Raw genomic sequence first — 23,552 nt, 5'->3', positions numbered from 1 at the left:
TCTACAAGTTAGTCCAATCATTATATCCAAAAAACCGTCCCTTCCCGTGAATAATCAGTTCTTAGATTTTTTTTTCGTACGTCCCTCGGGGGATTCGCTGGGAGTGTAAATTAAAAAGTAGACTGAATCAGGGTCCTGTGTATATTCGAAAAACGGTTTTTCTTGAATAACTCGGTCATTTTTGATTTTACAGTAAAACCGTGAAGACAAATATTTTAGAAAATTTGATTCTCTACAAGTTTGGTCCTCACAATTTTTTTTCTAGGATCGATAGTTTGGAGATAAAATTTGAAAAAAGCGACAAATTCGAAATATTTTCAACATCACGTTTATTTTCAACTTTACGACATAAATGAAGAGGACTAAACTTGTAGAGAATCAAATTCTGAACAATTTTGGTTCCCACGTTTTTTCCCCCAAAATCGATATTTTAGAAATTAAACCTGAAAAACGCGACAAATTCAAAATATTATCATTATCTCCTATGTTCTACGCTTTACGGCATAAATGAAGGGAAACAAACTTGTAGAGAATCAAATTTTCTAAAATTTTTGTCCTCACGGTTTTACTGTAAAATCAAAAATGACCGAGTTATTCAAGAAAAACCGTTTTTCGAATATACACAGGACCCTGATTCAGTCTACTTTTTGAATTTACACTCCCAGCGATTCCCCCGAGGGACGTACAAAAAAAAATCTAAGAACTGATTATTCACGGGAAGGGACGGTTTTTTGGATATAATGACTGGACTAACTTGTAGAGAATCAAATTTCCTACAATTTTTGTCCGTACGGTTTTACTGTAAAATCAAAAATGGCCAAGTTATTGAAGAAAAACCATTTTTTTGGAAAAAAAACATTTTTTGAATATACGCAGGAGCCTGATTCAGCCTACTTTTTGAATTTACACTCCCAGTGACCCCCCCGAGGGACTTACGAAAAAAAAATCCAAGAACTAATTATTCACGGGTAGGGTCGGTTTTTTGGATATAATGACTGTACTAGAAGCGTCTTGTGGGTACTAAATTACTAATTATGAAAATAGTTGTTTAAAAACAACGACTCCTGAGATATATAGGTATTTATGAGAAACCATTAGAAGCAGTGTTAGAGTGACATTCCATTTCCAACTGCAGCTGCAATACTGTTCATTTTACTATGGAAATTGACAATGACAGCGACGCGTTTCCATAGTAAAATAAACAGTATTGCAGCTGCAGGTGGAAATGGAATGTCACTCTTTACTCTAGAGACTAAACCAATAATCAAAATAATTCTTAGAATTTGGCTGAATAACTACTTAATGCCTAGATTTTCAAACGTTCGTGTTTAGCGAGAGTTTTACCGTAAACTAAGGTGACGTTCGGATAGTGATGGACTGATGGTGCAGCTGCAGTTGTCATCCAAATGTCAGCTAAAAGCGATGTGAAGCGCTATATAAGTTCAGCTTTTGCCAAATTCAAGCCCACTAAATATCGTACAAACGTCGATGTCGTTGAATGTCAAAACGCTTTTAGCCTTATTTTGGTATCAACCTCATTGATTTCCGAATATTAGTTTTGATTACCCAATAAGTGATTTTGATTAGAGATTTGGCAATACAAGAACGTTGTTTATTGACTTCCGTGGAATTATATTGTGTCTCAGTTGAATCTACCTAGACTGTTTTATTATCTCGAGGAACCCTAGGACTAATTAGTCATTACGATGCCCACAAATAGACAATAATCTGATGATCCAGGCGATTTTGCGACACTATGCATAATAATTACCTACTTAATAAAAATGTTAACTTTTTTATTTTGTTTCAGATGCCGAACGAAACGGTGATATCGAAAGTGCATCAAAATGTGATAAGCCAAGTGCGTCAGTGATTGATATTAGTGATACGGAAGTTTATCATGGCGTGGTATACAGTGCTAGTGCTGTTGTGTGTGTCGTGTGGTGTTGGAGCCAGTAATTGTAGGGGGGAAGAGCCGAAGGAGAGGTCGTGTGAGAGCCTGTGCGATGATAAAGGAAACTGCGCTGTAAGGGCAGCTTTGTTGCTGCCGCGAAATACGTCTTATTATGCTTCATTGACTATGGTGAGTAGGTGATGATTGCTTTAGTCGTTAGTTTAGTCGGCTTTATTGCTGATTTAAAGCAGAAAAGACTTCGGGCTTCACAGGAACCATCAACTGATTCGGGTTTCACCTGCGATCTTTGTGGCAGGAAGTGTCGTGCTGCGATTGTCCTTTACAGCTATAGGAAAAGGTGTGCCGCACCTCCGATCTACGACGGCGCACAGACCTCTTCTTAATAAACTGTCGCTGCAACAATCATCTGTCAAGATGCTGTGGCCAATGATGATGATGACTAGCCCCTGTCATGCCTCATTATTATCGTCCGTAAAGCCAGTCCCGAGATATGCCAATGCCAATGGTTTCCTGGTCTTACGACCTCACTAGTCGCTACTAACTAGGAACTGTTTTCAGGTGGAGCCCGCCATTGAGCTGGCGCTACAGCAAGAGGTCGTCAAGCAGGCGTTTCCAGACTGGGTGCAGTTCGAGTATATGAGCTACGACGTGGAGGACTGCGACTCCGCGTACGCGGTCATCGAGGCTATAGACGCCTACAATGACTGCGCGCACGTCTTCTTCGGCCCTTCTTGCGACTTTGCACTGGGTAAGTGGGATTATAAAACCCCGGCATCGATAAAATAGTAAATAAATAAATATTATTGGGTGAATCACGACCTACTCCTCCTTGGGTGGGATGAGGTCGTGAAAGATCTGACCGAGCTCGGTGCCGTCGATTGGACAGAAACGGCGCTAGACAGAGAAGCATGGTGTTCCTTAGTGTCAGAGGCCAAGGTCCACTTCGGGTCGCTGCGCCACGGCAGTAGTAGTAGAAGTAGGTGAATCAACTTTTTCTTGTCACTAGTTGCCAGCATGGTTACGGTCTCCTGGATCACTCTTAAAATACTAGTTATTTCGTATTTAAATAAACCAAACTTGATTTTTTTGGTAGTCATAAGGCCTTACCATTATGGTTATGTTATGGCTAAGCACGTTTTTAGAACATGGTACAGCACTTCTTCTAAGAAACTATGCTACTGTTGTCTCCTGGCTGATGGGACAGAATAACAAAAATAAATAATTGATCGACTCATATATGACATTCATACACAAATTGACTAAGTCCAACGGTAAGCTCAATAAAGCTTGTGTTGCAATGTTGAAATTCATTGAACATCCCTGATGTTCAATGAATTTCAATTCAATAGGCAAAAGGTAAAAATATCAAAATAATAATTTTACCAAGAAATAGATAATCATTGACTTCGCAATAATAAGAGCTTCGTAAAAATTGGAAAACAAAACAAACGTCGAGCCCATAGTGAAAAGTATGCGATTACAGGTTGATAACGTGGGGGGTGACAAGCAAAAGTCACTAACTAACACCATTGAAATTATTGGACAATAAACTGTGTTACAAGCGTAATAAAGTGCATTGTTACTTTAATTTTTTGATAGTACTTAGTGACTTTTGCTTGTCACCCGACGATATGATATATGAAGTCTTAATTCAACTATTAAAGTCGACGCCTTATAAAAACAATATTATACCTATACTACTACATAATTGGTTCCTCGTACAATATAGGGGTGGTTACATAATAAAACACTGGCTTTCAGTCCGGTTTTAACCTCGAATGATGTCGATTTATCCTAAAGAGATTTAAGGATCCAGCGTGTGTAAATAAATGAAAGGGCCGTGTTGGGTGGCGTCGAAATTAATTGTGGTATTTTTTCGGGCCTGACATTTAGGATTCAGGAGACATATTGTTGATTCGCATACTTTATTAGCTTAAGTACTGGCTTTTGCTGGCGACTACGATTGCTTAATGTCAGTAAAATTGTCGTTCTTGTCTACGTAATAGCGTGATAAAACGGTATCCGTCACTGTAAATCCCGCGGTGTTAAAAAGTGACTCTTATTTTATCACGTGGATAAAGCCATCCATAATACGCCTGCTGGCCGCAGTGTAATCGGGTAATCGTAGTCATGGATTTAAAAAAAAAACTCTGTATATTTGCTTACATAGAACCACTAGAGACTCTTTATTTTTTAACTTAATAGCTATCCGTTCTTCGAGCACTTAATATGTAGAAATGAAAAAAGTGCAAATTACGGAGATTTTCCTGCCTTGCAAATCAATCAGGTGAATCCCACGACGCCCGAGCAATGTCAGTTCCGTTAAGGAGTTATTTCATACCTATGCCTTTTCATAAGAGTGGCCTAACGAAAAATTTGTAGTTTTAATGTTATTTTAACACGTTTCAATCAAGATCAATGTCATGAATAAAGTCACACTGAAACTAGACTATATTTCCAAGGGCAGTTTCTAACCAAAATCTTAAAAGCTTAAAGTTGGCTCGATAAAAAAATCGCGATAACATGAGTAATTTTCATTTATTTTAAGTTGTACTTTACACATCGTTACCCTATAGTAAAATAATAAAATAACAAGCTACTGCTGACAATATCTATTGACTATAGAAATTAGTGCAATGGCATGTTTCGGCGAATCCGCAATAATGGCCTACGTACATTTAACAATGGCTGTAATATATACGCTTTTGATCTCGGATTTAATTGAATACTGCGAAATATATTTAATACGTATACAATACAAATACAAATTTAATAGGTACGTATTTGGTTCATGGGTGACTTTTTTCGTTGCTAAACGAATAATACTACATTTTGTTACCTTGTTTTACCAATCGTATATTATAGCTACTCAGCACCCATTGCGAATCAATCCATCCTCTTCGAAACATGGCGCATGTAAGTACGTATAAAAACACGTAGGTAAGTACTAAGGTAAAACCTAAAATTAATTTCATGATTTTATCGATAGATGACACGTAATAAAAAAGTAAAATATTCTATACAGAAAAGTATGTTTATTTATTAGTGTGGAAAACCTACTAATACATTGATCTAGCTATGTAATAAGGAAATGCAATCTTTCACCGACGTAATAATATTGCCTGTAGCGCTTTTATGGCAAAACCAGTAGTCCCGCATAGTTTAATAATGTTTTATTACAACCATAATATCACCATTAAGGGATATAAAACCGAAATAATCGTCTTCGCTGACGCGTATTTTCTGTGGGTGAAATTGTTTAAGTAACCCCTGCTGATAAAAATACTTACTGGTATGTAGATACTAGCTACAATAGTGTTTTCTTAACCTCCCGAGACTCAGAAGCAATTGTTTTGTTTTTGAAATTTTAACCCTTAGTTACACAATAAAATTTCAATATAGATTTTGGAATTTGTACAAAAAATTGTACGCAGGGACTTAGGAGGTTAACATTTTATGCAGTCAAGCGGGTTCCAGCGGCTTACCTAGTAAAAGTGGACAAGTGGATGAATAAGAATTTTAATAATAAGCATAGCTCTGGCCCTGCCCCGCTGCCGGCGGCACCCTAGGTGAGGTTTTTTATAATGTGTTTATATGTATTTTTTATTGTTTTTTTATGTGCTTTTGTATTTTACTTTTATATGCATGTTATAAACAACCTAACTTAAGAAGAAAAATAAATAAATGATAAAAACAGAATAGCTCGTATAGAATAATTTTCTTTAATAGTCGTGTTTCGCTCTATTGGGACTAATCTGTCATAATGAACAGAGCTAATGTATTCAATGAGCTAGACGTGTTGATAGATTTATCTCTTGTGGAAAACTTCGGAGAAGCCGAGAAGGGCAAGGTCGGTATGTTTCTAGACTTGGCTCACGAGGTAACCGCCCGGTGGGGCGGTTATTTATTGTTGGTACAATAGGTACAGTCGAAAGTTTTAATTTATAATCCATTGTGTAGGTACCTTGTCACAGTGAAATTAGTATGGCGTCTCTAGCGACTTTCATATTGAATGTCACTGTGACAAGGTACGAAATGAGTCATAATTTCATAAATTAATACTTTCGGCCCTACCGATAGTTGTTTTAGTGACTAATCTCAATAAGGCCTAAATAGTCCTCTACTGTGTTCATAAAACAAGTATTTTGTGCTTATTCTTTGGATTAGGTTGCTAAGTGAGTGAAATTCCAGGAAAACGCTAGAATGACGATGTTGAGTTGTTTCCGTTAAGGTTTTTATATCGGAGAGTCTCGTTGAATGCCCTATATAGTACCTACTTAACAATCGTGAGGTGTCTGGATTGGGACACAAACAAAATGTGGTATTCTCTACATAAATGTGGCTATTTTTACATTTTTTTGCTGAACTACGCTGTCAGCTAATACCGAAGCTTAAGGCCCGATTCGGATTATGAAATATACATCTATTAGACATCTTTTAGACATCACCAAGAAACGATAACGATGTGTTTAAGATCTAACCTGTCAAATTTGACATTTGCGCGATTCTGGAGATACTCTTGAACGATTTCCACAGGATATGACTTAGAGATCTAATTCACATCTAATAGATATCTTACTCTATCTAACGTAAAAGTGACATTAGTCGCCCGAATTGCGTTGCAAAAGAGAACTAGTTGATATCTAAACTATAACGTGTCTAGAATGGATCTAGAACGTGTCGTCTCTTGTGAATATCTTGAAGTTCGAATACGGCAGTTAGACGTTTTTAAAACAATACACAATAAATAGTAGAAAACCAAATAAATAAATTATCGTTTTACAATTAACGACCCAAGTTATACTAAGGAAAATACAAAGCGGCAAGGAGACAAAAGCGGGATTAGCATATTGTACAGGTACAAGAAATTAACTGGCGCTCGTCGGAGGCAAGCCCACAAGTCTCCGTCGAAGCCTGTTGTTTACGCTTTACATAACACTTTCGGTTAGTAAACAAGGTAGGTAACACCTATTTGCGCTAAGAGCTAGTGATGTATTCCCGGCTTCTACATCGTTGTAGATATTTAAATATATAAAAGTGACGCTGCATGGCACCTTTCGCAAATATTCATAATATTAATTATTTATTTTACAGTCGCGACTCAAACGACATGACAGATATAATAATAATATCAACTTCTCCCAGTAAAACGTAGACTTGCAAGGTCAAAGCTGACCCACATAATGGGTCCAACTTTTTACAACAGGTTGCCGGAGACAGTCACCTCGTCACCGTTGCTGCAATGTTTTAAGGCTAGACTGAAGGCTTGGCTTCTCGAACACACATTCAACACCTATGACGAATTTTTGAATATTGAGCTTTAGTAAAGTTACCCGAATATGAATTTTATTTTAATTGTTATTGATTTTTACGAATGTACACTTACATAGTACTTGTTTCAAATAATTATATGCTCTATTATATAAAATGACATGGAATATTATAAATATTGTGAATAAATAATATGAATATGAATATACGTATCATAACAATAGGTGTAGCAAGTTTAACAGTGTCTTTCGATGAGTTCAAGTTGGAAAATTCGCCAAATTATCAATAATAAGAACATTCCACCAGCAGAGTACTACATCTATCACCTGTTTTAAGTACCGATGCCAGTTCGTTTTTTATTCAAGCTGTACAATGTGATTAGATCAAGAATTTGTTTGTCATCATTTTGTTTACCAATTTAAACGACTTTTTGGTGAATTATTTAAGCCATTTAAGGAGATGTATTTCTATTCTTGTACCTAGTTATAACGAACGTCATGCTTCTGGCAACTTCACAATCTCTACATTTCATTTAGGCATTTTATTTATTAAATGAGGATACTCTACCTCTACAGTAGTCTACAGGAACATCGACTTCATTTGGCGTTTTCTTCAAGTACTTAAGTATAAATTAAAATTGTGTACCTACTAAATACTCAGACCTATAATAAAAAATGCCAAAACGCAATGTGTTGTTGCCAGCGCGCATAGCGTCGTGTATTGCCCTGTTTGGCGCAAACGCGCTCATAATTTCTTTTGGCTGTTCCTCCGTGTGAGTAGATTTCACGTACTAAATTCAAACATCAACTCTTAGCCTATCCAATGTGAACAGGCTTAAGAGGGTGTTCCCGTAAGGCTCATTGACTCCGATTGCGTCGTAAATTCTGTCACCACGTGATTTGCTGGCTTTGACTTATAAATGCCACGAGCTTTGAAAGTAATCTAACTATGTTTGACTTTCGCTACGCCGTAATCGAGTGCCTTTACTTAATAATGTTAATATTCGGTGTTACTATTTATATGTACTCGTATGTTATTACACCTATAGTGTGGAAAAAAATAATGGGCCCTGGAGGGAAAGTGCCTAAAAGCTTTGAGTAAGGAGATTTGACTTAAACATTCTTTTATTTTTTTAATAATAACAATGTTTCATTCAAATGTTTTTTTAAATTCGTTTGTCTCGCCAGGGATGCGAATCGACTAGAATTACATTGGCGCTCTTTCGTAGAAGTATGAGGTAGATTCCCTATAGGATGAGTTGGTACCTAAATATTAAATAGGTAACATAACATTAGACCACCACCTAAGTAAATAAAACTCGAGACGAATTCAGACCCCTAGAGGTCGGGGTCTAACTTTCCGACGTGTTCTGTTGACCTATTTAATATTGGCCGTGGAGATTCAATGCCGTTTTGTTTATTCTAACATGTGGTATAATTTGGCCCATCTCTGGGGTCCAGAGGGCCTACCGCGAACCACGTTCGACATCTTGCCTCTCTGTCGCACTTGTAAATCGTACGTAAGTGTGATAGGGAGGCAACACTTCGAACGTGGTTCGCGGTAGGCCCTCAGTGATTGTATTCGTTTGGTAAATTTAGAAATACAGAAACTCAGTCTTTATGTATTCATAAAGGATGACTCACGCTAGACCGGGCCTCACACTAGCCTCTTTTGAGCGTCGTCGTCAGCGTCTAGTCAGCGCTATGGCAAATGGCGTCGCTACGCAATTGCGCTGACGCTGCGTCAAGCAGCAGCCATAGAGTTGGTTAGACACCGATGCTCGAGAGACGCTATAGTGTGGGTCCATTAAATAGTCCATCAACGGGCAATCAGCCGGTCATTCTACACATTTGGTGGAAGAGCGGAGTATGCTGAGGAACGGCTAAGTGTTGCAGCTGTCACAAGCTTAGCCTAAGGGTATAACATTCCATTTCCAACGACAGCTGCACTACTGTCAATTTTACTATGGAAATTGACAATGACAGCGACGCGTTCAGTACCGGTAGTGCAGCTGCGGTTAGAAATGGAATGTTACCATTAGTCTTGTCAAACTTATATGAAATTTTGACGTACTCATATATAACACATGCACACTGTGTTTTATCGAAATCGTTGCATAGTTCCAGGTTTAAATAAAACACTTAAACAATTAAATAGATAAATACCTATACAGCCTCTAGAAAAGACGTTCATAAATGGCCTAAATACGTACTAAGCGAAGTACACCCAAAGTTGTTTAGTCTTTGAAAAAGGCCAACTATTAAAAAGGGGATTGTTCTCAATATACAGTCTTACCAGTACTCCCAGAGATAAATCATTCGATCCCTAAGATGACGGTCTTGGAATAGCGATTAGTTTTATCTTGGATAAACCACTAAACTGTATCAATATGAGATATCGACCAGACGGTGGTCCTATAATACTAGAAGATGATTTCAAGGTGAATGACTGAGTTTGTTGCAAAATTGTCCCATCTTTACGATCAAAGCCAGGGTCAAGTTTTGTAAATTAGGGACCCCTTTTATTTAGGTATTTACTAGGTACTTATATATCAATTAATAAAATGATATATTAATTAATTAAACGGTTTGTTTTGGACGAAGCATGTTGCGGATTTGCATTTGTAGCCACCTGACGAAGCCTGCGTTGTGGATATCCTAATTAAAAATTTGGTGTAAGTAGTTTTATATTTTTATTATTTGTATGATATATGTTTCCATTTATACTTAATAAACATTTTTAGTAAAAAAAAATAATTAAACTTATATTTTATATTAATAAACCAAAAAATGACAATTTTAATAATGGCTGAAAAAAAAGCATTTACTCGTATTTCGAGTGGTAAGTAATGTGTCCCGGAATCCAGGACAATTTACACTTCGATAGCTACAAAAATCGGGAGCAACGAAAAAGCCGGCATTCACCCGAGCATTTACCTAAATGACGACTGTATTAAAACAAAAGGTGAAAACAAAATACCACAAAGACATAGACAAAATGTATAAAAAGTATAAATAACATATAAAACCTCAAATTAGTCCTCGACATAATGTATACAATTTTAATCGTATTTTGGTTATCGTAATAATAACGTTGGCTTGGTGCGTAGCGTAGCTGGTGCTTGAATGACTATTCCTCACTACACCTTATAAATCAAACTGCCGTATTCGAACTTCAAGATATTCACAAGAGACGACACGTACTAGATCCATTCTAGATACGTTATAAGTAGTTTAGATATCAACTAGTTCTCTTTTGCAGCGCAATTCGGGCAACCAATGTCACTTTTACGTTACATAGAGTATAGAGTAAGATATCTATTAGATGTGAATTGGATCTCTAAGTCATATCCGTATAAATCGTTCAAGAGTATCTCCAGAATCGCGCAAATGTCAAATTTGACAGGTTAGATCTTAAACATATCGTTATCGTATCTTGGTGATGTCTAAAAGATATCAAATAGATGTCTTTTACAAAATTCTAATCGGGCCCAAAGTCCTCCGCCACGTCTGTCTTTTGTGTGTATGTAAGTTCGCGAACTCAAAAACTACTGAACGGAATTTTCATGCGGTTTTCACTTATCGACGAGTGATTCTTGAGGAAGGTTAAAGTGTATAATTTGTTAAGCCGTGCGAAGCCGGGGCGGGTCCCCAGTTTTGAAATTGCTGATGTGAAATCAAATGGAAAAGATGATGGAAGATGCTTTTATAAAAGAAACATTGAAACGTTGGTTCAAAGGAAGTCAGTGACATTTTGGTGATTTGTATAGGTATTATGTGCTCATATAATGGGCAAACGGGAGCAAGGGTAATGGCAACAATTCTCTGAAATATGTATAATATTTTAAACTTTCGCGTTTTGAACACATACCAACCACCCACACCACACCACACACCACATGTCAACCGCGACCACGACCAGTGAAACCTGTGTCGAAACGTCGGTAAATCAAGGTAATTGAATAAAATTCGCGTTAGACCCGTTTATAATGTGAGTTAATATGAATTCTCTGAAATATTTATCCCAGGAAGTTATTTTGGGGAAGCAAACGGATAAAAGGTGAGAGGTGTATTTCTCTAAGGAAGGAGGATAAAATAGCAACATAATTCCGAAAGCTATACTTAGACACGCCTGGCAAATTTAATTATTAAAAATTGTATTTTCCTTTGTTGTTACATAAATTATTATATAATCTTATCTTATCTTATCTTATTGTTTTCGGGGGCCCTTGCGGATACACTTCGACCCACAGGGATCTTTTGTGCAGTTACCCCCTAGAGAAGACTAGACTATTATATAATAGTATTTATGTAAATATCTGAAGTGTTAACCGATGATATGATGATGTCTTAAGATCTTCCGAATCCGAAATCTTTGTCTTCTCATTTATAGAGTCTGTGCGAAAAGAGAAGAGTCGTGAAATGTATGGAGCCCAATACATTCCACCACTCTTCTCTTTCCGAAGACTCTTCATTCATATGTGTATGACACATTAAAGCTTGTGATTGTTTTCGTAACAGCGTGCCTACACAAGACACAAGTGAAGAATAACAAGTTGTGTTATTTATTTCTAATGCGAAAAACACCAATGGACAGAAATATCTGTGTGATATAATCTCCATAATGATGTCGTTAGGATCGAAACATCATTCAATGGGACTACCGATAAAATGTGCACCTGCCAGTGTACAGTCAACGGTAAAAATATGGGTGTACAAATCATTTCAAAAATATGTACCATAACTCTTATGTCAGTGACTTAAGAACTATGGGACATATTTTTGAGTAAGTTGTCTACACCCATATTTTTACCGTTGACTGTACATCGTGCGTAATCATCGCATAATAAATAAAAATACACTTTACGTTTTTACCTAATGTCAGACAACGCACGATTAACTTTAGTTAATCAACACAGACACACACACACACACACACACACACACACACATACGCACTCGCACACACACACACTCCATACCGCACAGACTCTACATACCGTTGCCTATATAAGTAAGTACTTATAACGGTAAATGAAAAAACCCGCACATCTCTTTTTAATTTGCCGAAGGTTTTTTTAATCATCAAGTATAACATGTCACACACAACAGCATGTCATATTGGGCGTTCCTCAAACGGAATATTTATCAAATCAATCGAGTGTACTCGTATAATCGACGAACACGAGTCACGAGGCGAGGCGTGCTAGGTTGCCCGCACCTCGGATTATCCAAAACTTCACATGGCGGATTACGCATGCTAAGACCAATTTACGGTTAATAACTTGATTGTGAACGCCTAACTTTTGAGAGATAAGTTGGTTAGCAAGCTGAGAAATTCTTTCGTTTGTGTTTGATAAGGATCCTGACTGAATTTCGCAGTAACTTTTTGCATTTTCATCGATTTTTTTTTCTATTTTTAATATCCCTTCCGAGGTTTTAGACACACATACCAAACGTTTATTTAATTACACAAACAGGTCTACCGCGATATAATTACATTGTTTTTGGCCTTTCAGTTAGTCAGTCAGTCTTTCCGTGACCACAGCTGGTGCAACTCAGCTGAAACGTCGGAATTTAAGGTAAACAATGAAATTATATCGCGGTAGACCCGTTTGTGTAATTAAATAACCTGCCAATAGATGTATCAATAGGGTATAGAGTGATTATTGGAGAAGGTTTAGGTGTTTGTGTAACCCATGCGAAACCGGGGCGGGTCACTATAGTTATTAATAATGACAATGCAGGTGCTCTAAAGGTTTTCTTTGTCAACAGCCGCCGTGGCTCGCATCGCCAAGTTCCTCGGCAGCACCGGCACGCCCATGCTCACCACCGGCGGTTTCTCCTTCGACTTCAGCGAGCCCAAGCAAAACTGCAGCTCGGAGTACTACATGCTAGTGCGTGCGGGGACTGTCGGCTTTAAGGACATAGCCTTCTTTTTGATCGACGTTATGAGGCAGTGAGTATTTGCTTACCTTACTCTTGCTTCCTGTAAGTGCTTTTGAAACCTCTTGACGGGGTACAGTGGCAGATTTCCGATTTTGATTTAATTTAACTAAAACATATAAACCAAAATTTATTTCAATGAAAAGGAGATGAATGCGGATTGAGTTTTTTGTAAATCATAATACCTATCTAAATGTCGATTTTGCGATCCAGCTGGTCACTTATGAATTCGCAACACTCACAATACTATTTAAAACACTCCCCGCATGTCCCTTTCAATCCACTGAGTTTGAAACCGGAAATCGGCCACTGGACAACTGAAAACCCTATATAAGCTCGTGTGCTCTGGAGCTTTGATGAAAGGATTTTTTCTGTTCGACGTTATGAGACAGTAAGTATCAATTGCCACTTTGTTGACTTCTTAATGCTTTTACTTTGACTTTGGCGAGTCAAACTGCAGCTTATAATTTTACACGCCCTGCCTGGAAGCTTCAAGGACATGTTAGATCAACATCTGGAGCCAGTGAGTATTGAATACAAATTTTATTGAATGCTTCTCTGTCAACATTTGCAACCGAAAAGAATATCGCACATCCGAAACGATCACTTGAGGATGAGGATTTCCGCAGCGACCAAAAGTGAGTATTTATTTTAGTTTAGTTCGACTCCGAGTACTCACACATTTCCCAAGGGGGACTACCGCCATGAACCTTATATGTTCCTTGCTATAATAATAAGATATTCTAGCCAGGTAACGAGTAGAATAGGTACCTATAGGTGATTGCTAAAATTCTACAAAGGTGTAGAATTAAATTAAAAGATACAGTTTACAACCTAAATGAATATTACTGTACACAGGAATACCATGAGAAACCATCAATTGAATGTAGTGATTCTCTAAATAGATAGGTAGTTCGTCAGCAACGCGTTTAAGCTACATGATAGCGCAAATACCTCCACGAGGTCTGAATAAACGAGATTAATTGGGTCTAAAGTTTATCAAGATAAAGGAGCTTAAGGGTCTGTATAATAGTTCGGATCCCTACGGAATCGCAATTTAGATAATTTTGAGAACTGGTTAACTTAGTGGTTTGAGCTAAGTTAATTGAACCTACAAACAAATTAACGAGTTTTATGGCATTCTAATTTAATAGGTACATGGACGTACAGTCCCCATCAGATTTATCGGTGCGGCCAAGGTGCTCACAAACGTTTAAACAAGCCTTTATTGTCAAGGCGTTAGAGTGCGTGTTCAGATATTTTGAGCACCTTAACCGTTTCGATATATCTAAGGGCGACTGTACACCTGTGGTTAACTGATGTGGCGAGGGATATCATGAGATAAGGCATTTGTGACTTTACTAAAAAGTGATCACTTTCTAAAGATAAAAATATGTGATTCAAAATTACATTAATTATTTGCTATTTGGGTATAAAGATATAAACGGCGAAAAACGTGTGATATTTTATTTGTTAGCCTGTTGTGTCCCACTGCTGGGCAAAGGCCTCCCTCTCTTTCTTCCACGCGTCTCGCTCTATAGGCCCGATTCGGATTATGATATAGACATCTATTAGACATCTTTTAGACATCACCAAGATAGGATAACGATATGTTTAAGATCTAACTTGTTAAATTTGACGTTTGCGCGATTCTGGAGATACTCTTGAACGATTTAGAGATCCAAATGTAGAAATCTCAGGATATGACTTAGAGATCCAATTCACATCTAATAGATATCTTACGGACTTATCTTATGGACCCGGGTATGTCCTTAAACTACGTCCAAAACCACCGGTGGACGGGCAGCAGCGTCCCTCAAATTCGGTGTACTCGACTGCGATCGCCAACCCGCCTGCCAAGCGTGGCGATTATGGCATTCACCCCCCATCCGACACGTATGGAGGTCTAAGGGGAGGCTTATGTTCAACAGTGGACGTTTTATGGCTGAGATGATGAAAATGGAAATGGGCCGGCCATGTAGCTAGAATGCACACCAAAAGATGGACTAAAGTGGCCACGCTGTGGAAAGGACCAGACGGCAAAAGAAGACACGGCAAACCAAACGCCAGGTGGTCAGATGAACTTCGTGACATAGATAAGGACTGGCCCAATACTGCACAAGACAGAAAAAGATGGCAAGAACTGGAGGAGGCCTTTACCCGTAAGGGGTCCTAACCAAATTATATAATTTAAAAAAAATATATATATACAAGTTTAAATGTACAAAATATATAAAAAAAAAAAAATTTTTTTTGGTTATGGATTAAATGGGCTTTTTTATTTTTAACCGACTTCCAAATCTCAAAGAAGGAGGTTATCAATTCGGATGTTTTTTTTTATTTTTTATTTTATTTTATTTTTTATTTTTTTTTATGTTTGTTACTCCATAACTCCGTCATTACTGGACCGATTTTGAAAATTCTTTTTTTGATTGAATGTATATGCATACAGATTGGTCCCGTTTTTGTCAAAATCCAGTTCTGATGATGGGATCCATGAGGAATCGAGGGAACTCCTCAAATCTTAAAGGCATACACATAGTGATTTTTGGTTTTTTATCAACGAATCAAGCATATACATCCAAAAAAGTGACATTTGATGAGGTGGAACTGCTGATGATGATCAGAACGGAACTCTTCAACGACGCATAGTTCACGGTTGGCGATTTGTCCTCTTCGTTATGTTTGTTAAGCAAGTTAAATTTTTAAGCCACATTTTTGTCAAGCTCGAGTTCTGATGATGGGATCCATGAGGAATCAAGGGAACTCCTCAAATCTTAAAGGCATGCGTATAGAGATTTTTGTATTTACATCAGAAAATCAAGCATTTTCATTAAAAACTGTTGCATTTGATGAAGTGGAACTGCTGATGATGATCAGAACAGAACTCTTAAACGACGCATAGTTCACGTTTGGTGATTTTTCCTTTTCGTTATGTTCGTTAAGCAAGTTAAGTTTTTAAGCCACATTTTTGTCAAGCTCGAGTTCTGATGATGGGATCCATAAGGAATCGAGTCCTCAAATATTAAAGGCATACGTATAGATTTTTTTGTATTTTCATCATAAAATCAAGCATTTACATTAAAAACTGTCGCATTTGATGAAGTGGAACTGCTGATGATGACCAGAACAGAACTCTTCAATGACGCATGGTACACGTTTGGTGATTACGAATTTCGATTTTGACTTGGACTGGGACCCGGACTCGGACTCATACCCGGATCCGGTTCGGACCCGGATCCGGTTCGGACCCGGACCTGGACTCGGATCCGGATTCGGACCCGGTCTCGGACCCGGACACGGACCCGGACTCTGACCCGGACTCGGACCCGGACTCGGACCCGGACCTTGACCCAGAAAACCACTATGATACCTTAACTAAATAAACAACTATGATTACCTACCATAAAATTAATGTAGGTATCAAGTACGATGATGCCAATCTTACTAGCCCCTCCCGCTTAAACCCCCGTACACCGCACGGCATGCGCCATTAAGTGGCTTAGTTAGGTTAGAACTGCGACCCTTACAGCAACAAAATGCTACTTGAAAAGTGGGTTTGATTAGGTTCGAACTGCGATCCGCACAGAACCGAACTGCTATCTGAGGAGTGGGTTAGGTTAGGCTAGAACTACGACCCTCATGGCTCCTCTTCACGATGGGCCAACGCCGGCCACTCCAAGGGACGCATTTATGCGTTATAGGGAGCAAGTGATAGTGCAATGGCTGCGTCCCTTGGAGTGGCCGGCGTTGGCCCATCCTGTAGAGGAGCCATTATACAGAAGCGAAATGCTAGTAAAAAAGTGGGTGGTTTTACCTCCTTTTCTACATAGTGTACCATCTACAATAATCTTTCATCGGCCCCCATGGAAGTCGGTTTTTTTTTCTTAAAAATTATTATTTTTTTATTTTATTTTTTATCTAACGTAAAAGTGACATTGGTTGCCCGAATTGCGCTGCAAAAGAGACCTATCTATGTTGATATCTAAACTATAACGTATCTAGAATGGATCTAGTTCGTGTCGTCTGTTGTGAATATCTTGAAATTCGAATACGGCAGTATGGCAATATTAGGCCAATCTTTTCGAAAGACGTCAAGATCGTGCCGCCACCTCCTTTTAAATCTGCCGTGACGCCGCACTATGTAGGTATGTGATATATGGCACAATAATTAATTCTGCTCTAGCGTTTATGGTATCCAATGTCCATACTTATATACTTCAGTATATAAATGCGTATTAGTACTTTTTTCTGTCCGAACTTTTTACGGCTTAAGTAATTTCCTTGATAAAACTTGGCACGTATAATGGTAACATTCCATTTCTAACTGCAGCTGCACTACCGGTACTAAACGCGTCGCTGTCATTGTCAATTTCCATAGTAAAATGAACAGTAATGCAGCTGTCGTTGGAAATGGACTGTCACCTTAAAGCTGAAACGTTTATTATGGACATAGGGCAGACTTTATTATTTGAAATTCGTCCCCTAAGGAGAGGTTAGAGAAATTACAGAAAACAAAACTTGCGCAGATTGCACGAGCCGTAGGCGTATTTAAAATATAACTCATCATCATCATCATCTTTACAGATGATTTAAGCAGCATTTATGACTTACCTATGTTATCTAGCGACAGCGTCGCTCGTGGCTATATAACCCGATCCTTGAACGGCACAGTCGCCCACATTTGTGACAAATAAAAATGCATTGAGGACCCGCATCGAGGTGACACTCATCGCGCATGTGTTTTATTGCCCAATAGGGCAATAAAATATCGGCTCGATCCGGAAAATGAATTAGATTTCTACTAGACTTCAACAAGTTACGATATGGATAATTTAAAGATATTTGTAAGATAGATATGTCAATTTTGATCCTCTTGAACCATTTCGACAAGTTATGTTATGACTTAAATATCCAAGTCACATCTAGTCAATATCTAATGTAGATCTAGTTGATCTCTAAATCGTCTCTAGATCTTGTGATTATCTCGAAATCTGAATAGGCATGTATAACTATAAAATAACTATTTATTTATTTGACTTCAATTACACATCACAAACATAGAGTTTACTTTGGATCTAGGTTATATTGGATTAGGCTATTTATACTAAAACTGTCCCCTGCTATTAATTAATTAAAAGTAAGCCGGGCCATAACTCTGGCCTGACCGGGTCTGGCCTAGTGGGTAGTGACCCCGCCTATGAAGCCGATGGTCCCGGGTTCGAATCCTGGTAAGGGCATTTATTTGTATTATGATACAGATATTTGTTCCTGAGTCATGGTTGTCAACACAAACCTTCTTGAGCTTACGTAGGTTGCCCTGAAAGTTTCGGGAATTGGAAAAAATACGCGTTTAAATGAAATAAAAGTACTTTTATTGTTTTTCAAAGTATTCTCCTTTGTGTTTAATGCACTTTTTCATTCTCTGAAACCAGTTTTCAAAACAGTTATTGAACTCTGAACTGGGGGTTGACGAAATGGCCATTTTATAAGCGTGGACTGCTTCTTCCGCGGTCTGAAAACGCTGACCACGCAACCGATTCTTTATTTTCGGGAAAGTAAAAAAATCGTTGGGACTTAGGTCGGGGCTGTACGGAGGATGGTCCAGTAATTCGACTTTTTCGCCCTTCAGATAGTCGTTTGTTTTCTGAGCAGTATGAGGGCTGGCATTATCATGGTGTAGTATAATACGGCGGTTAGGGTTATTTTTTCGCAGTTCAGCAAAAACAATCGGTAAACAAACGCCTATATACCAATCGGCATTGACAGTTCTTCGATCTTCAAGAGCAATAGTCGCCACGTGACCCGATTTGGAGACAAACGTGGCTACCATTTTTTTGATCGTGCTGCGAGAACGAACAACTTTTGTTGGCTTCGGCTCGTCTTCGTAAACCCATACTCGAGATTGGTTTTTGGATTCAGGCTCATATGCGTAAATCCATGACTCGTCACCTGACACAATACTAAAAACGGCAGTTGAGCTTCCTCCATTAAATCTTTTTAGGGTTTTGTGGCACCAATTGACACGGACCGTTTTCTGGTCGTCAGATAACAAGTGAGGAATCCACCGGGAAAACAACTTCCGCACGCCCAACTCTTGCTGTAAAATAACTTGTACCTGACTCATTCCAATGCCTAAAGTCTCCTGAATTTCCCGATATGTAACATGCCTATCTTCTTTTATCAGTTGGCGAACAACATCGATGTTTTGATCGGTAACGGCAGTTTTCGGTCGACCCTCACGTACGTCATCCGCAAGAGACACACGGCCACGTTGAAATTCCGAATACCACCTGTATATTGTCGTCTTCGAAGGTGCTTCACTACTAAAAGCAATAGTCAATCGGTCTCCACATTGTTGTTTCTAAAAGTTAATTTTGCACAAATGAATCGTCAATAAATCAATGTATTAAAATAAACTAAAACTACAAAGAAATTAAAATTAATACTAAAATAAAAGAAACTTACCTATAAAATAAAAACCTAATTATAAAAAGAATACCCCCTCTAGCAGGTCCGCCTGTGGCATGGTACCCATTACGCTGGCGGCGTTTCCTCGCTGAACCGCCAGGGCGATTCGTTGCGAGAAATACGCGCCAGCTCTGGGATCCCCTGTGGCGTCAATCAGCCGTCCCGACAGGGCCCTCACAAAGGCCTGCATGTCGGCTGACCAAGGGCCCAGTGTCTCTACCGCGAGCGCCGCAAACTCGTAGTCCTTAAGTAAGGACGAATATTTGCGGCGCTTGAGAACCTGGGCCTGGTCAGCCGCGCCGCCGGCCTGGGTGCGGGTCGCCTGGATATGGGACTGTGCGAAGGTATCTACGCACGTTGCGTCCCACACCAGGGCCCTACCTAGTTTCCACGGCACCAATGTGGCCCCGTCGGGGCGCTTGCCATCGTCCCTCGCCATGCCCGCGGGTTCGAGAATCGCAGGCACAGAGGCGGTGGCAAGCGACCGACGGACCAAATCATTGATGGTACCGTGGCGAAATAGGCGGCCGGCGCTTTTGGGGCATGAAAGGCCATGTCGGCCCAGAAGTTGTTGTTGTGTTAATCCACTTTTAAAGTCATAATAAATCATTGCTCTAAAACTTTCGCGGGACAGCTCCATTTTCACCAGCGACTCAACGACTTTAAAAAACAATTGAAAATAGAACATTGTTTTTTTTTTCTAAGTGGCCAGTGTTTTCGAATAATGAGACTATGCTTGTAACAAAGAGGTATAACACATGTCAAATATACGTTCCTAAGTATGCAATTCCCGAAACTTTCAGGGCAACCTACGTACCGCGGGGCTTAGTGTAAAAATGTCCTATAATAAAAACAAAAAAAAAAAATTATAATTTCTTGTAATTAAAATCCAAAAACATGATATCTGCGGTCCCAAGCACGAACGTTCATCGCACTCACGTTTACGCTCAGTGTGAGTGAGAGGACACGAACCTATTGGGTCTTAAGGTGGTTCTCCTTGCTCGATTTTCATACAACTTTCTTGGCACCCTAGCTCCTATTATATAGGGTTTCTTCACTTGTATATGTAATGTTTGGGTAGTATATATATTTCTGTCTTCGCTTAACGTAAAAAAATACTAGATTTTGATTAAAATTATTAAGAAAAAAGCCTTTGAATATTGGTAAAATTTTGCCTCATTGCTTGTTTGTGTGAGTGATGCTTATAGTATCGGTGTAATTCTAACATGGCGACTTCATTTGACAAGTAATCATTTTTAATTTGTCAAAGGTGTAACAGATGGCACTTTAAAACCGCAACACAGATTACCTGTGTATTTTGTTTTATTTTCACTCAATAGAGGGAGGTATATTTAATGCACAAAGCATGTTACGAGTATACCTACTCATTTAAGAATCTCCTTTCTGATATAATTTCATTCCCAGATTTAATATAACTTAATAATTATTATGATTATTACACAATAAAATACATTTATATATTTATAGAAAGGTCAGTCCAAACAATCATTCGCGTTACGGTCGTCCACCGAAAATCCTTGTGAATTCTGCTTTCGTTTCGGTAAATGTTCTCTGGAAAAGCCTATATTTATTGTAACAATGATTTTTAAACTAAAATACCTAGCTATATTTTTCTCAAAAATATATAGGTATGTGGAGAAAAATGTCATCTTCTTGTAAATAAACAAGATTCTATAATATCTTCTGCTTGTGCATAACAATAACATTAGTAGATGATATTTTTAGGGTTCCGTACCCAAAGGGTAAAACGGGACCCTATTACTAAGACTTCGCTGTCCGTCCGTCTGTCTGTCACCAGGCTGTATCTCACGAACCGTGTTAGCTAGACAGTTGAAATTTTCACAGATGATGTATTTCTGTTGCCGCTATAACAACAAATACTAAAAACAGAATAAAATAAAGATTTAAATGGGGCTACAACAAACGTGATTTTTGACCAAAGTTAAGCAACGTCGGGAGTGGTCAGTACTTGGATGGGTGACCGTTTTTTTTTGCTTTTTTTTTGTTTTTTTTTTGCATTATGGTACGGAACCCTTCGTGCGCGAGTCCGACTCGCACTTGCCTGGTTTTTTTTCAAAAATGCTGCCTTTCACCCGAGTTAAAACACTCTACTTTTCATTTCGCATACGAGGAAAGTAAAATGCATGTTTTTTTAAATACATTTTTATAGTAGGTATTTTTGAGACTTGAGAGTAGGTATTTTCAATTAACAATTTGGCCAAAAGTAATTTATGGAATGGGGAGTTAAATATCAGAATGGAAATTGTATAACAAATCCATTTATACCCAAATTTCAATTGCTTATTGTAAAAAGAATAATAAAATCGTACTTGGAATTGGAACCTAAACTGCTCTAGTGCAGAAACGTATCATTTCCTGCACACCTTTTACAACAACAATGACCCTCTTTCATATATTCGGTCAAATTGTGCTTTTTGAAAAACTAATTATAGCCAGCCTTTTATGAATGTAGTATGATACCTTAGGGTATGGTGCTTTACGCACACTAGCGTCCCTTCCCCTCCCCCTGACGCAACCCCCCCTTTTTGCATGAAATATGTCCCGGTTCACAGTTTTTTACATTTTTTGAGGAAAGTATACATTTTAGGAAAAAAGTGTCAATGAAAGAAATAATCCTTAATAAATTCTTAATAAAAAAGGTCATATTCATTTTTTTTATATGATGCACCTAATTCATGTATTAGCTTGTCAAAATTCGAAATAACATAGTTTTTACTTAGGGTTCGAAACTCATTTATTATACACGGTGTAACATGAGGAAACCGAATAATTTTAACAGCGTATTCCTGATCACATTTAGAGACAAAAATGTCCTATAAACTTTTTTGAAATTCGCCTAGTTTCAGAGTTAATACCAATAAAAAAAAACAAGTTTCTATTGTTACATAGTTCAAAACGCCTTTTTGATGGCGATGTTGCTACTATGGGATTTAGTCTAAATATCCTTATTGATATGTCAAAAAGTGACAAGTAACACTTTGCAAAAACTAAGTTTTACGAAAAAAAAAACCATTTTAACTGACAAGTTTACCAATAGCATTTAATTTTTATATACAAATTCATTCATAAAATTAAAAAAAAACCAAACAAAATTTTTGGCGAAATTGACCTAAACACATATTACATCTTTTCCTTTTTTTTGACCTCATGTATACATTTTAGGATAAAAGTGTCAATGAAAGAAATAGTTCCTTGTTAAATTCTTAGTAAAAAAGGTTATATTCATTTTATAACACTTATTATACAAGGTGTCCTCAAGAAATGCGAAAGATTTTATTTCTGAGGTCAAATTAAAAGAAGGAAAAAATGTTTGTATGAGTTTAGGTCAATTTCGCCGAAAACAATTTTTTTTATTGTTTTTAGGGTTCCGTACCTCAAAAGGAAAAAACGGAACCCTTATAGGATCACTCGTGCGTCTGTCTGTCTGTCCGTCTGTCACAGCCGATTTTCTCCGGAACTACTGGACCAATCAAGTTGAAATCTGGTACACATATGTAAGTTTGTAAACAAATGAATTTTAAACATGGGGGCCACTTTTGGGGGGTAAATGAAAAAATAAAAAAATAAAAAATTTCAAACTATATCATGTTACATATCAAATGAAAGAGCTTATTGTAAGGATCTCAAATATATATATTTTATAATTTTCGAATAAACAGTTTAGAAGTTATTCAAGAAAATAGGCAAAAAATGACTATTCCCCCCTCCCCCTTTATCTCCGAAACTACTAGGTTTAAAATTTTGAAAAAATACATAAAATAGGTCTATACCTATAGATGACAGGAAAACCTATTAGAAATGTACAGTCAAGCGTGAGTCGGACTTAATTACAGTTTTTGATCCGACTCCTACGGATTTTTTAAAGATTTCACTCACGTTTCGCATAAATAATGTTTAGTTTTAAGTTT

General features: G+C 37.9%; 1 protein-coding gene across 1 annotated transcript in view; it reads left to right on the top strand.

The window, feature by feature from the left end:
* The first annotated feature begins 1,805 nt into the window (after window positions 1–1,805).
* Window positions 1,806–23,552, top strand: part of LOC134668606 (atrial natriuretic peptide receptor 1-like) — a 259,800-nt gene continuing 238,053 nt past the window's right edge. Inside the window, exons 1-3 of the mRNA XM_063526062.1 lie at window positions 1,806–2,083; window positions 2,474–2,663; window positions 12,961–13,144. Of these exons, the coding sequence (XP_063382132.1) occupies window positions 1,901–2,083; window positions 2,474–2,663; window positions 12,961–13,144 (557 nt within the window). The 5' untranslated portion in view covers window positions 1,806–1,900. The remainder of the gene's footprint in view (window positions 2,084–2,473; window positions 2,664–12,960; window positions 13,145–23,552) is intronic.

Source organism: Cydia fagiglandana, chromosome 1 (assembly GCF_963556715.1).
Source record: "Cydia fagiglandana chromosome 1, ilCydFagi1.1, whole genome shotgun sequence".
In the NCBI taxonomy this organism is placed as follows: domain Eukaryota; kingdom Metazoa; phylum Arthropoda; class Insecta; order Lepidoptera; family Tortricidae; genus Cydia; species Cydia fagiglandana.
Note: the sequence above shows the minus strand (reverse complement) of the source record. Positions and strands in the feature narration are given on the sequence as shown.